The sequence below is a fragment of the Onychomys torridus genome, chromosome 7 (genome assembly GCF_903995425.1).
Source record: "Onychomys torridus chromosome 7, mOncTor1.1, whole genome shotgun sequence".
Taxonomy (NCBI): Eukaryota; Metazoa; Chordata; class Mammalia; order Rodentia; family Cricetidae; genus Onychomys; species Onychomys torridus.
Genome location: NC_050449.1, coordinates 31,352,094 through 31,368,440, shown reverse-complemented (window position 1 = coordinate 31,368,440; position 16,347 = coordinate 31,352,094). Strand labels below are relative to the sequence as shown.

The 16,347-nt window shown below is 39.4% G+C and overlaps 1 protein-coding gene across 6 annotated transcripts in view; it reads left to right on the top strand.

Annotated features, from left to right (window-relative positions):
- The window catches only part of Ccdc15 (coiled-coil domain containing 15), a 68,766-nt gene that overhangs the window by 11,102 nt on the left and 41,317 nt on the right, over window positions 1–16,347 (top strand). For all 6 annotated transcript variants that reach the window (XM_036194298.1, XM_036194302.1, XM_036194301.1 and 3 more), the window contains exons 5-6: window positions 11,610–11,723; window positions 14,338–14,460. In XM_036194298.1, coding sequence (XP_036050191.1) covers window positions 11,610–11,723; window positions 14,338–14,460 — 237 coding nt within the window. The remainder of the gene's footprint in view (window positions 1–11,609; window positions 11,724–14,337; window positions 14,461–16,347) is intronic.

The following is a 16,347-nucleotide window of genomic DNA, read 5'->3' as shown; positions in this document are numbered from 1 at the left end:
TGACTACAGTTCCATTTGTGTATATCTATTGTATGTTTTCTTCATTTCTTCATTGATAAACATTTGTGCAAGTGTGCTATCTTGGCTATTGTAAATATTGTATAGCAATAAAATGGATGTGCAATTATCTCCATGATATGCTCACTCCACTGGGTATCTACACAGGAATGCTAGAGCTGGATCACATGATAGTTCTGTTTTTAGTTTTTGGATGCTTCTAACTGATTTCTATAGTGGCTATGTTCCTACCAATAATATATGATGGTCCTTTCCCCTCATATCCATGCCAGCATTCTGACCCAGTTTAGATATAATCTCAAAGCAGTTTTAAAATACGAATTTCCCTCATAGCTAAGGCTTTTGAGCATTTGGAAAAATATTTCTTGGCCATTTATATTTTTTTCTTTTGAGAATTATCTGCAGTCTATTGACTGGGTGATTCTCCCTTTTTAGTGTCTAACTTTTTCAGTTCTTTACAGATTCTAGTTATTAATCTTCAGTCAGATATGTGGTTAGTAATGATTTTCTCTTATTCTGAAAGGTTCATCACTCTGCTGATTGTTTCTTATGCTGTGCAGAAGCTTTTTAATTTCCTGCAATCCCATTTGTCAGTTAATTCTTAGAACAATTTTCTGTGCTGTTGGAGTGCTTTCAGAAATTCCTTTAAAATCTTGAAGTGTGCAGGGCAGTGGTGGCGCACGCCTTTAATCCCAGCACTCGGGAGGCTGAGCCAAGCAGATCTTTGTGAGTTCGAGGTCAGCCTGGCTGACCAAGTGAGTTCCAGGAAAGGCACAAAGCTACACAGAGAAACCCTGTCTCAAAACAACAACAAAAAAAAAACCCAAAAAAACAAAAAACAAAAAACAAACAAAAAAAGAAAACAACAAAGAAACAAAAATCTTGAAGTGTTTTCTTCTAACAGTTGAGTTTCAGGTCTTATATAAAGATCCTATATTTTATCCATTTTGACTTTTTTTTTGTGCAGGAGTGTCATATGGATTTAATTTCATTCTTTTATATGCTATATTGTTTTTAATTCTCTTATACTACCAGATTTCTAGTGTTTTTCTGAAAATAATTACTTTCTATAGTTAAGATTTATTTGTTTTTTATTTTATTTTTTTTTTTTGTGTGTGTGTGTGTATCTGTGTGTGGGTTCAAGGAGGCTAGAAAAGGGCATCAGGTCCTCTGGAGCTGGAGTTAAAGGCAATTGTGAGCCAGCCACTTGATGTGAGTGCTGGGAACTGAGCTCAGGTTCTCTGGAAGAGAAGCAAGCATTCTTAAGCATGCAGCCATTTCTCAACCCTTTAAGTAAATACTTAAATGATGTGAAATAATTTTTAAATTATCTATAAGGTGTTGTCTTACTTTTCTGTCCATGTACTAAGATACCATGACCAAGGCAACTTATAGAAGAAACAGTTTATTGCGGCTTACAATTTTAGGGTGTGAATCCACGACAGTCATGATGGGGAGCATGGCAGCAGGCAGGCAGGCATGGTACTAGAGCAATAGGGAGTCAGAAGAGAGGGTAACTAGGAATAGTGTGGGCTTTCTAAATCTCCAAGGCCAAATGACATGCCTCCTCCAATAAGACCATACCTCATAACCCTTATCAAACAATTCCATACACCGGGGACCAAACATTCAAATATATGAGCTTGTGGGACCATTTTTCATTCAAACCACCATAGACACCATTCAGGTAATTCAGGCTAACCCACAGAAGAGAAAAGTTTGTATCAAGAATACACACAGTTGGTGCTACCGAGATTGCACATTGGTTAAGAGCACACTGGTCCTACATAGTATGAGGCCAGCCTAGACTACATGAAACCTTATTAAAAACTCACTCTCCTACTACAAAATCAGTATAATTTATAAATATACTGCAGTATATTTAAATAAAATCAACTTTGGATAGCTGTTATGGCATTGTACATAATTTAAATTGATAATAAGTTCCATAGCAACAAAATAGGTAGCATTCTATAAATATTAAGCCCTATTTTTCCTATGACCTATGTGGTATTAATAGTTTTAGTTTGGTTACATATAAATTCTGTCCTTCCAGTGGGGTAAATTACATGAACAAATTAAAAGAGCTAATGAATATATATATTTGTTAAATTTTACCATGTATACTGGCTAAATGTTTTAAATTTGTTTTATCATATAATATATATTTTGATGTTTAAATCTTTTTTTTTTTTTTTTTTTTTTTTAATATGGTGTTCTGTCTGCATATATACCTACAGGCCAAAAGAGGGCAACAGATCTCATTACAGATGGTTGTAAGCCACCATGTGGTTGTTGGGAATTGAACTCAGGACCTCTAGAAGAGCAAGCAGTGCTCCTAACCATTTAGTCATCTCTCCAGCCCCTTTGATGTTTAAATCTTAACATTTGTTTATATACTATAATTTTTGTTTCATCAGGCAAAGGTCTCTTTGCTAACAATAAAAACTGTTTCTGAGCATGACACATCTCTTTCTGTTGTTACATGTAGAAGACACTGTATCCAGACCTGTATTACTTGATCTGCAGCTATTAGCCACTGTTCTAAGCAGCTAAAGCTGGGGAGGAGGCTGTCAGCCTTTAGTAGAGCTTGTGAGATGCCTGTTTTCCTCAGAAGGCACTAGAGATGGCTGCTTTTCATATATAGGATACTTACTGTCTCTTAAAGAGTCAGAGTGAGTGAACTTTTGTTGACTGGTGTTTCAACTGGATAGAAGAAAACCTAGGCTTATGTTCACTACGTAAAGTCTGAAATAGTATGTGTGTAATTGTGTAAACAAATAAAGAATAAGGTATATATAATATCCATATTTTAAAAACAGAAGGACTTTGCCCATTTCTGTATTTCTCCCTCCTCAAAAGCTACTATTTTTTTTTTTTTTTAAGTTTTATGTTTTGGTAATAACATTCATATTTCTAAGTAATAAACTGTTTTGTGACAGAACTTTAGCTGGGGAGACGCAACACACAACAGACCAAAGTACAGATACCACCAAAGTCCAGTCTGATGAATCAGTGCGTTTATTGGGGTTAGTTACAGGAGCATGGGTGAGGAGTTACTTACAGAAGCAGAAAGATTCAAAGACAGCTGCATCACCAAGGCTCACTCCAGCTTGGGTGACCCGGAGCACACTCACAGCCTTCAAGCAGCTCCACAGGTTGGAGAGTGTCCTTCCCAGGTGCTTCAGTTGGTCTAAACCTCTTCCAGGCAGCTGGTCTGGTCTGAGTCTTCTTTGCAGGTTTTCTCCTCTGAGAGTCTTACCCCCCAAACTCCCAAGACAGGGTTTCACTCTGTAGTTTTGGAGCCTGTCCTGGAACTCACTCTGTAGAGGAGGCTGGCCTTGAACTCACGGAGATCCACCTGCCTCTGCCTCTTGAGTGCTGGGATTAAAGGCGTGCCCCATCACCGCCCAGTGTGAGAGTCTTCTTTGCAGCTCTACTGTCTCAGTCTTCTTTGCAGCTCAGTGTCTGAGGTGGACTCTCAGATTTGATTGTTTACTGTGGCAGGGAGGGGCCTAGTGAATATGGTCAGTTTCAGAATTTCCTGAGGCTATTTTGGGTTGTTTACCTTCATGTTTAAAGAGTTCCCTGGGAACTCCTACAACTGATAAACACCTTCAGTAATGTGGCAGGATACAAGATTAAACCAAGATCAGTAGCCCTCCTATATACAAATGATAAAAATGGGCTGAGAAAGAAATCAGAGAAACATCACCCTTTACAATAGCCACAAATAATATAAAAAACCTTGGGGTATAACTAACCAAACAAGTGAAAGACCTATGTGACAAGAACTTTTAAGTCCTTGAAGAAAGAAATTGAAGAAGATATCAGAAAATAGAAATATTTCCCATGCTCATGGATAGGTAGAACCAACATAATAAAAATAGCAATCTTACCAAAAGTAATCTACAGATTCAATGCAATCACCATCAAAATCCCAACACAATTCTTCACATACCTCAAAAGAACATGCTCAACTTCATATGGAAAAATAGAAAACCTAGGACTGTAGAGAGCTGTGCACAGCCGCACCCATAAGATGGCGCCGGCTTCCGCCCCCACCTTCCCGATGGTGAGTGCTCTCGGGAGTAAACAACTCCATATTTGGCTTAGTCCTAGGATCTGGCTTGCTTCTGTGAACCTGGACCTATCCGCAGTGCCCACGTGGCAGGCTGGGGTTGGCCACCCAGGGACTATTTAGGTTGTGGGCAGGCTTTCCCCGGGGTCAGAAGATTGTTCAAGGTTCCTGAGTAAACTGCTGAAAGAATAGCTCAGTGTTGCGTCTTCCTTGCTGGTGGAGGCGGTCGTGACATAGGATATCTAAAACAATCCTTTACAATAAAGCAACTTCTGGAGGCATCACCATCCCCGACTTCAAGTTCTACTATAGAGCTATAGTAATAAAAACAGCTTGGTATTGGCATAAAAACGGACATGTGGATGAATGGAATCAAATTGAAGATCCTGACATTAATCCACACACCTATGAACACTTGATTTATTTTTATTTTTATTTTATTTTAATTTTGGGGGGGGTTTCAAGACAGGGTTTCTCTGTGTAGTTTTGGTGCCTGTCCTGGATCTCTCTCTGTAGACCAGGCTGTCCTCAAAATCATATAGATCCACCTACCTGAGTGCTAGGATTAAAGGTGTGTGCCACTGCCGCCCGGCTGAACTGATTTTTGACAAGCCAGATCTGTACAATAGAAAAAAGAAAGTATCTTCAACAAATGATGCTGACATAACTGGATGTCAACATGTAGAAGATTGAAAATAGATCCATATCTATCACCATGCACAAAACTCAGATCCAAGTGGATCAAAGACATAGATCCAGCTACACTGAACCTGATAGAGGAGAAAGTGGGAAGTTGCCTTGAATGCATGGGCACAGGAGACCACTTCCTAAATATAACACCAGTAGCACAGACACTGAATGCAACAATTAATAAATGGGACCTCCTAAAAATGCTTTTGTAAGGCAAAGGACTTGGTAAATAAGACAAAATGACGGCTTACAGATTAGGAGATCTTTGCCAACTCCTCATCTGACAGAAGGCTGATCTCCAAAATATGTAAAGAATTCAAGAAACTGGATAGCAAAATACCAAACAATCCAATTAAAAAATGGGCTAGAGATCTAAACAGAGAATTCTCTATAAAAGAATCCCAAATGGCTGAAAGACATTTAAGGAATTGCTCAACATCTTTAGTCATCAGGGAAATGCAAATCAAAATGGCTCTGAGATACCATCTTACACCTGTCAGAATGGCTATGATCAGAAACACTTATGACAGCTTATGTTGGAGAGGATGTGGAGCAAGAGGAAACTCCTCCACTGTTGGTGGGAGTGCCAACTTGTACAACCACTTTGGAAATCAGTATGACGGTTTCTCAGAAAATTCAGAATCAATCTCCCCCAGGACCCAGCTATACCACTCTTGGACATATATCCAAGGGATGCTCAGTCATACCACAAGGACACTTGTGCAACTATGTTCAAAGTAGCATTATTTGTAATAGCCAGAACCTGGGAGCAACCTAGATGCCCCTCAACTGAAGAATGGATAAAGAATATGTGGTACATATGTACAGTAGAGTACTACTCAGCTGTAAAAACCAATGACATCATGAAATTTGCAGAAAAATGGATGGAACTAGAAAATATCCTGAGTGAGGGAACCGAGACTCAAGACAAACATGATATGTACTCACTCATAAGGATACTAGATGTAAAGCAGGGGATAATTAAGAGTATAACCCACAGCTCCAAAGAAGCTAGGAAACAAGGAGGACCCTAAGAGGGATGCATGGATTGCCTTGGAAAGGGGAAGCAGAGGAGATCTCCATGAGTAAACTGGGGGTGGGGGGGTGCAAAAGAGAGGAAGTGATGGGATGAGAACATGAGGGAACAAAATGGTCGAGCTAGGGGAGGGATGGAGTGGGAGAGCAATGAAAGAAATACCTAGATAGAGCAAGATGTTATGGGGTAAGGGAGAAACCTGCTGCTAGGGAAATTCCCAGGAATCTACAAAGATGATCCCAGATTAGACTAATAGCAATGGTGGAGAGTGCCTTAACTGGCCTACCCTGGTAATTAGATTTGTGAATAACCTGTCATCATAGAGCTTTCAACCAGTAACTGATGGAAGCAGATGCAGAGATCCATAACCAAATACCAGGCCCAAGAGGGGAAGAGGGATTCTATGAGCAAAGAGGTTCAAGATCATGATGGGGAAATCTGCAGAGACAGCTGAACCAAGCTCAAAGGAACTCATGAACTTTAGACTGACAACTGGAACTTGCATGGGACTAGATTAGGCCCTCTGCATACAGGAGACAGGTGTGTAGCTGGGTCTGTTTGAGGGGCCCCTAGCAATGGGATCAGGATCTACCCCTGGTGCATGAGCTGGCTTTTTGGAACTTATTACCTATGGTCAGACACCTTGCTCAACCCTGATGAAGTGGGGAGGGGTTTGATCCTGCCTCAACTGAATGTACCAGGCTTAGCTGTCCCCCCATGGGAGAACTTACCCTTTTGGAGGAAGGGATGAGGGGTAGGGGGGTGTGGGAGGAGCAGAAGGAGGGATGAGAGGGGGATCTGTGGTTGGTATGTAAAATGAATTTTAAAAATTAAAAAATAAAATAAAAACAACAAAAAAAGGAGTTCCCTGGGGTATGTAATGTTTTAGTCTCAGAGGAAAGTGTTATACAACGTAAGTGTATGGTAGAGAATCTTAATGATGTCCTGTTAGGAAAGATGAGGATTTGGCTCAGTTTTCTTTCCCTCTTGCCACTGCACACATACTTTTCCACCCCTCACCCTCTCTTTATAATGTTACTATACTAAAATTTCCTTAGTTGAGATTCAGCATTTTCATTGTCATTGCCATTAATATTAATCACAGCTGAGCCAGGTAGTAACTTCAATTTTTGATCTGAGGTTATATTGATTCTTTTTTATTTGCTGGGTTTTCTGTACAGTTACCAATTTTTCATCTCCACTAGGGAAGTATTTGTTTTTTAAATTATTGTTTTTATTTATACTGATGTTTATGTTGAGGGGTAGGGCTCATGGAAGCAAGAAGAGGACATCAAAGCCTTTGGAGATAAAGTTAAGGCAGTTGTGAGTCCCCCAACATGAGTGCTGGGACTGAACACAGGTCTTTTGGAAGAACAATATGTGTTCCTAGTAGCTGAGCCATTTTACAGCCCATTTGTTTGTTTTGAGGCAGTCTGACTCCTTAACTGAGGCTCTCCTGGAACTTACTACTTAGCTGGGGCTCTCCTGGAACTTACTACTTAACTGAGGCTGTCCTGGAGCTTACTATTTAACTGAGGCTCTCCTGGAACTTACTATTTAGCTAAGTCTATCCTGGAACTTACTCCTTAACAGAGGCTGTCCTGGAACTTACTTCTTAACTGAGGCTCTCCTGGAACTTAACTACTTAGCTAAGGCTGTCCTGGAACTTACTACTTAGCTAAGGCTGTCCAGGAACTTACTACTTAGCTGAGGCTGTCCTGGAACTTACTACTTACCTAAGGCTATCCAGGAACTTACTTCTTAACTGAGGCTCTCCTGGAACTTAACTACTTAGCTAAGGCTGTCCAGGAACTTACTACTTAGCTGAGGCTGTCCTGGAACTTACTACTTACCTAAGGCTATCCAGGAACTTACTTCTTAACTGAGGCTCTCCTGGAACTTAACTACTTAGCTAAGGCTGTCCTGGAACTTACTACTTAGCTGAGGCTGTCCTGGAACTTACTACTTAGCTAAGGCTGTCCTGGAACTTACTACTTAGCTGAGGCTCTCCTGGAATTTACTATTAGCTGTGGCTGTTCTGGAACTTACTACTTAGCTGAGGCTGGCCTTGAGATTGCAATAGTTCTCCTCCTTGAGTCTCCTAAGTGTTGGGATTACAGGAATGAGCCACTACAACCAGCTCCATCAAAAAAGATTAAATTGGCTACTCATTCAGTGCTAAGTCTGTTAATAATAATTAGTAACTGTAGAAGATTAAGTTGTGTAGTGGGTAGCCATTCCAGCTCTGACCTGGAAGTTCCAACCCCCATTGAGGCTTCAGTAATGGTCACGCCTACAAGGCGGGCCTGAGAGAGAACACTGAAGACCGGGGATCCAGATGCGCGGGCTCTCTTGGTTCCTGGACCCTGGATGCTGGAGGTAGACTGAGCAGAGTTCTCTAGAGAACAATGCCAGACTGCAACATAACTTTCCCTGACCCTGTAACCTACCTATCCCTTCATTTGTAAATTATGCCACTAAATAAACCTCCCCTTTAACTATGTGGAATGGCCTTAACAATTTCACCAATAAAGTTGTGTGTCTAATTTTGCACTCAGTGGCCTAGAACAGTTTTACACTCACTGTATAGCATAGGCTGACCTTGTACTCATGTTCTTGCCTCAGCATCCCAAGTTCTATGATTATAATAGGTATGTACCAAAAGACCCAGATTATCCAACTTAAATGGCTAAAGTATTAGAAATGTATTTGCTGAGGGTTTAGAGGCTAGACATCTAAACTGAGTTTCATGACTCCTAATCAAGGTTCAGCAGGGCCACCTTCCTACAGATTTTAGAAGAAAATATGTTCCTTGACTTTTCCAGCAGTTGGTGTTTCTCTGCTGACATTCCTTTTCTTGTAGCTTCTGAGCCTTTGTCTGCATCTCCACATTATCTCCTCTTCTCTGCTGACCCTCCCTCTACTGTTGTCTTACAAGGACACCTGTGGTAGCAGTCAGTGCCCATTTGGATAATCTGAGATTATTTCTATATTTTAACCACATCAGCAGGGGCCCTTTTGCCTTATAAAATGTCATGTAGAGTTCCAGGGATTAGGATCTAGTATTTTTGGTTGGCCAATACTCAGACTGTTATAGTTCTTGTCATTGAAAAGGCTTTCACAAGGTTGAGGCTTGGCAAAGAGGGTAATGAAAGAGAACTAGAACACAATGCTGCTTCTGGCTGCTGGACCGTTGAAAAACCTGCTTATGACTTGGACTCTAATTGAAATTAGTAATTGATGGGAAATGAAGATTCTGACACCTGTTTTTAGATGTGTTACGACAGACTATGAAAGACCTTTGGACTCTTTAGCCTTATGGTATGGGTCATTGGAACCTAATCTACTTGACAATGAATAAAGCAGCATGTGGCTCGCTATACGTTGTTTAACTCCAACTGCACAGAATGTCTTTTTGCATTGTTAATAACTGTCTTGATTTCTGTAGCCACTCTGCACCTGATCCAGAAGTCTTCCTTTTGGTGGAACAAAGAGTAATGTTTCAAACTGGTGTACCTGGCTAGAGATGTAAACCTCTAGAAGCAAGGAATAAGGAGAGAAGATACACTGTGGAACATTGGGCTTGTAGTAGGAGTGAGTGAGTGTGTGTATGTGTGTGTGTGTGTGTGTGTGTGTGTGTGTGTGTGTGTGTGTGTGTTAATCATTAGCTCATTATTAGTAAAAATTATATAAATATTACTATATCAATAAGTCATAGTTTTCCTCAAGACTTTATACCGTTAGCATTTTAATGGTGGGTTAGAAGTATTCCTAGCCTTGCTGTAATTTCTTTAATTAGTGTGGAGATGTTTGTCCTTTCTCTGATGCTTTGCTTATCCTAAAATAAAAAGATACATAGTTTTTTCCTCCTAAGGGGACATTCTTTGAAGATTTGAGAGAGATAAATAGATTGTGCTACCAGAAAAGGAAAATAGTTATATACTAAAACCACTAGAATAAGGAGTGAATATAAAGTCATATGATGGTCACATATCAGTTGTTTCTTAGCTAATTGAAACAAATTGGTTCTATATACAGTATTTGCATTCTACATTAACTTAATGTGATAGTCTGCTTTCATTGTCCACTTTACACAATTTAGACTCACCTGGAAAGAGAATTTCACTGAGGGATGGTCTGCTTCAGGTTGGCCTGTGAGCATATCTGTAGATGGTGGTTTCTATTAAGTTCATTGATTGGGAAGACCTAGCCCACTGGGGGCAGTGCCATTCTCTAGCAAAGGATCCTGAATTATAACAAGAATGGAGAAATTAAGCTAGTACAAGCAAGGAATCAAGTGATCATTCATTTCTTTTTATTGCTGATTGGGTATAATGAGATTAGCTCTTTGAATTCCCTGCCTTGACTTCCCTACAATGATGGACTGTAATGTTGTGGATATCGATCTGTGTAAATAAAATGCTGATTGGCCAGTAGCCAGGCAGGAAGTATAGGCAGGACAAGCGGAGAAGAGAATTCTGGGAACAGGAAGGAGACAGATGCCCCAACTTTACAAAGGAACATTAGATGACTGTCTAGGCTGCCAGCTATCTCTGTCTACCCTGCAAGACTCCCGAAATTTGCTTGCATCCTTCTCCCATTTCTCAGGTAATATTATATCCTTCTGAGGTCTTTGATGTAGTTTAAGCTAGATAGTTACAATTTTCCTTAGTTATGATAAAAGATAAGTTAGATATGAAACCTTAGACTCTCAAATATAAGATAGATAGGATATCTTCCTTAATATTGTAACTAATTCTTGCTTAATAATTGTTTTGTTATATATAATTTTACTATGTAAAAGTTAAAATCTTCCTTTAAAAAAAAAAGGTAAGTGCTGTGGATATCAATCTATGTAAATAAAATGCTGATTGGCCAGTAGCCAGGCAGGAAGTATAGGCAGGACTAGCAGAGAAGAGAATTCTGGGAACAGGAAGGCTGAGGCAGAGAGAGCTGCCAGCCACTGCCATGACAAACGAGATGTAAGGTACTGGTAAGCCAGGAGCCACGTGGCAAAGTATATATTAATAAAAATGGGCTGAATATAAGAGTAAGAGCTAGACAATGGTAGGCCTGAGCTAATGGCCGAGCAGTTTAAATAATATAAGCGTCTGTGTGTTCATTTTATAAGTGGGCTACCAGACTGCTGGGGCTTAGTGGGACCTGGAGAAAAGCTCTCCAGCTACACGGTAACCTGGAATTGTAAGCTGTAATAAACCACTAACCCCTGAGTTGCCTTTGTCAGGGTATTTTTATCTCAGCAACAGGAATGAAACTAGGACAGTTAGGAAGGCTTCCTGGAGGAAAGAGGATCGGAGAAAAGGCTCATGCTAGTTTTCAAATGAGGTAGGTAGAGAAAAGATTCACATAAATAAGAAAATAAGAGTTTTAGGGAAACTAGATATGGAGTCTTATAGCAAAGAGTAATAAAAACGTTTGTGCAAGATAAATAGAAGATTAATGAATGTATTTGCTCAATAATCCTATCTATATTTAAGTGTTATTTTCTGACATTTTTATGTGTAAAAGGTATGTATCATTTTAAATAGATTTGCTTAATAGAACTTGAGTCAAGTCATGAAGTCCCCCAGTTTTATCTTAGAATAATGACAGCAATGTTGTAAAGCACTGTCAGCAGACTAAAGTCTCCTTTGCAAGTAATCCCCTTGTCCCAAGTCTGGCATCTTTTATAATAGAGACCTGTTTTCTTGCTGGAACCGTTGGTGCGTTTGGTATTAAGGCTTTAACCTGTTTTTGTTTTCTTTTTTCCACCTTTCCTGGCAGCTTAGTCAGACTATGAAACAGGCGCGTCACCAGCTGGCATCCTTTAAAACTGTGAGTGAAAAAAAGACTTCAGTGTTTCTAGGTGGTAGAAGGAAAAGCTCTCCTACCCAACAGGTATATTAACTTCCATTGTGCTGTTTTCAAAAATATGTGAAAATATAACTGGGAATTTATTTTTATATCAACATAATTTAGAAATGGGAAATAATTGAAGTAGTCTTCAATATCCCTTTAATAGGAATGCTAGAATAAATTAAGATATATCTAAATACAGCTATTCTTTTAAAAAAATCATATTTTCAAATAATATTTGAGATAAGGGAAAACTTTTAACTGAAAAAAGTAGAATATAAAATTACATATACTATAATCTTAATTTTTAAAAAATTATGTATTTATTTAACACATGTTAACACCAGGCTGTAGTAGTGTATGACTTTAATCTCAGCATCCACAAGGCAGAGTCAGACAGATCTCTTAAGTTCGAGGCCAGACTGTTCTACAGAGTGAGTTTCAGGACAGCCAGGGCTACACAGAGAAACATTGTCTCGAAAAACAAACAAAAAATAGTATTCACTATTTCCTTATTAGAATGTAAAACATATATATTATAAAATTTTAAAAAAGAAGACAAGGAAGTAAAAGTTATCTATAATATTACACAAAACTGTAAGACCCTGGATTTGATTCCCAGCCAGTGCAAGGAAGGAAAGGAGACTAGTATTATCTATCCAAATGTTTGTCGGTCTCTTTTTCCTTGATCACACTTTCATTTCAGATCCTCGTTATATACGTGTTTACTATACACTTCCCTACTAGCACCAGAGCCCCGAGGGATCTCTGTCTTGATTTTCACCAACATGTTAACATTGGGGTTTTTGTTCGTTTTTGGTTTCTGGCTTTTTCTCTGTGTATCCCTGGGCTTTCCTGGGATTCACTCTAAACCAGCTGGCCTCAAACTCACAGAGATCCACCTGCCTCTGCCTCTGCCTCCTAAGGGCTGGGATTAAAGGTGTGCACCACCACTGCTTGGCACGAGTATTATTTTTGTTTGTTTGTTTGTTTGTTTGTTTGTTTGTTTTTCGAGACAGGGTTTCTCTGTATAGCTTTGCACCTTTCCTGGAACTCACTTTGTAGCCCAGGCTGGCCCTGAACTCACAGAGATCTGCCTGGCTCTGCCTCCCAAGTGCTGGGGTTAAAGGCATGCGCCACCACCGCCTGGCTGAGTACTATTTTTAATAAAGGAATTCATTTAATTCTAAACTTAAGTTTAGAATGAAGTATTAGAAACTAAGTGTGGATCGAGTTTTAAAATGTGTTAAGCCTATACTTGTGAAATGTCATTGTTTATATATCCTACTTACTTCAGATTTTAGTAGCTCAATTCTTATGTTTTCATGTGTTTGCTCAATTTTGGCATTAACTTCCAAGTTTTCGTCAGAACATCTAGTAAAATCGACCCTTACTTAGGCTTTGTTGTGTGTTTCCGCCATCAACTGTCTCTCAGTTCTTTCCCTGTTTTGGTGCTTGTGTGACATATGGCATGGACCTTACACATGTGTGCTGCTTAACTATAGCAGTACATCCAGGGAGTGTGTTGATTTCCTTATTGTGTAAAATCATAGTGCATACTTATAAACTAAAGACTACAGCATCATTCATTAGGTCACAGTCTTATGGGACTAGCACCACATAGGTGGGTTTTTTCCTCAACACAGCCATCAAAGACAGCTGTCTCTATGTTGGTATTGGCTGGATACTAAACTATGATTGTTTCCCTCTTCAGTATTAATTAAAAATTTATAAATTTAGTTCAAAAAGCAAATGGGGATCTGCCCTAGATAATCATATGGTTGCCTTTTCCTAGTATCCTGTTGTGACTTTTGAAATACCTTTTCTTTCATATTTTCAAAGCTGGCAGCTATTGGAGACACTGACAGGTACTACTAGAAAAAGACTGGACACTTTTAATAAGCCAGGGAGAAGGTGGTGCTAGTTCCTAGAGACTGATATTTTACATTGTGTGGAATATACTCAGGCCTTTCAGTTGTTGTTTTTCCAGAGAAAGTACTGTTCACTGACCTGACTGAAATAACTAATCCTGTAGAAGAGAGAAATAATCCTGAGATAACATCCTTGTACAAACCAGTTTCATACGTCAGAGGTGCCATATGAGTGTAATTTATTATTATTATAATGATAATGAGTTCAAACTTGTTGCTTGTTTCCAGAGAATGTCATGTCCTTTTTCCAGATAGAAGAATAGAAATAGATCCACTCCATATACCTGGGAATGATCTATGAAATTAGTGGAACTTTTCTTACACTTTTACGTATATCTGACCTGTGTTCTACCTTCACATATGTGTGAAGTGGAAACTACCAGTCAGAAAGAATTACATTGTAACCCAGTTAAATTCTGCCTTCATTTTCTTATGAGACTTTAGTGGCATTATACCCTATCTAATTGTACGGTCACTCAGAATTTCAGATACAAGTACAACATGTTCTCTTGTCAGATTGCCAAAACTGAAATTAAGTCTTCTGTAACCAGTCGTTAGTGGCTAGAATAACTGCACGTTGTCATTTCTAAAGTCTATATATTCTTCCAGGGTATCTTATTCCACATGTTGACATGGGATTTGTTAGTATGGTTGAAGTAAAAATACTGAAGACATTGCTTTCCCTAGACTATTTGTATATGGATTGGCTTGTTTTACTTCCCCAGAAAGCACTTCTTAGGAAACCAGCATGCATCAAGATAAATAAAGAAACAAGAGAGGAACCGCCCAGTAAGATCCATGAAGGCCCTTTAACTACAATGCATTACCAAAACTTTATGGAAAATCAGGTAGGGAAATGGGGATGCTTATTGCACATTTGTATCTCTCGTGAAGAAAATGTCTATTGAAAAATTTTAATTGGATCATCTTTTTATTGTAAGGGTTTAAATGTTCCTTCTATGTTGTGAATATATTTCCCTTATTAGACAGTAGACATATGTGTACTTCTCCCATTCTGTAGACATTTCACTTTATTAGTAGCATCATTTGTAGGCCCCAGATTTTAGTTTTGGAATGGTCTAATTTATTGTTGTCTTTTGTTGCTAGCCCTTGATTACATGGGGTCCTGAAGTTTTATTCCTAGGTCTTCTAAGTATATTACAATTTTAGCTCTTAACTTTGAGGTCTGGATCTTCAGTTGATTTTCATGAGAGAATTGAAGAAGGGATCCACTTCAGTTATCTTAATACCATTTGTTGAAGAATTATTCTTTTCCCATTGAATTGTCCTGGCACCCTTGTCAGATGTCAGTTCATTGTAATGTGAGGGTTCGTTTCTTACCCCTCATCTTTCTAATATTCTGTGTGTCTGTATGATTTGCTTATGAATTAATTTGTTGTTAGTTTTTAAACCAGCTGGCATTTTTTCTTTTTTTTTCTTTTAAATATATTTATTTATTAAAAATTTTTTCATTTTACATACCAACCCCAGTTCCCCCTCCCTCCCCTTCTCCCGCCTCCTCCCCTCCCTCCCACTCTACCCCCATCCACTCCTCAGAGTGGGTAAGGCCACTCATGGTAGTCAACGAAGTCTGGCATACCAAGTTGAAGGAGAGCCTAGCCCCTCCCCATTGTATCAAGGCTGAGCAAGGTATCCCACCACAGGGAATGGGCTTCAAAAAGCCAGTTCATGCACCTGGAATAAGTCCTGGTCCTGCTGCCAGGGACCCCACAAACAGATCAAGCCACACAACTGTCACCCACATTCAGCGGGCCTAGTTCGGTCCCATGCAGGTTCCTGAGCTGTCAGTCCAGAGTCAGTGAGCTCCAACTAGCACTGGTCAGCTGTCTCTCTGGGTTTCCCCATCATGATCTTGACAACGACTTCTTCTTCTTCTTCTTCTTCTTCTTCTTCTTCTTCTTCTTCTTCTTCTTCTTCTTCTTCTTCTTCTTCTTCTTCTTCTTCTCCTCCTCCTCCTCCTCCTCCTCCTCCTCCTCCTCCTCCTCCTCCTTCTCCTTCTTCTCCTCCTTCTTTTATTCCTCCTCCTTCTCCTTTTTTTTTTTGAATGCAGAATGCCGTTTATTGAAGGAGGGAGGAGGTCTTAAATACAGGCTTACAGCACAACGGGAGAACCCCGGAGGGCAGAAGTTTGCTTCTGTTGTTTTTTTTTTTTCCTTTGAGCTGAGGATCGAACCCCGGGCCTTGCACTTGCTAGGCCAGCGCTCTACCACTGAGCTAAATCCCCAACCCCACTTCTGATGTTTTACAATCTTGCATCTAAGCTGTTAACCAGATGTCATTTTAATAGGGATTCTTGAGTCTGTTGGTCCACTAGTGAGCTACAGTGTTGGAAATGTGGCTAGTGTGTATTGTAAGTTTGTGTGTGTGTGCGCGCATGCATGCGTATGTGTATTCAATGAGATTTCAGTATACTGCTCAAGCTGGTTTCAACTTGTGGGCTTTCGTTTATACCTTCAAAGTTCTGGGACTACAGATGCCCCATCAAATCCAGCAATATTGTCAGAGAACAACATTGTCTCCCAGTTTGAACATGGGATATCTTTTCATGTATTTAGGTTCTTTAATTTCTTTTAATAATGTTTTATAGTTTTAAGTGCACAGTTTTGTACTGTATAAACATTCAATTAAATTTGAATACATTGCTCTGCTAGACTTGTTTGTGGTATCTAAAATCTTATTGTTCTAAAGGTTTATTGTACATATATGATTTCTAC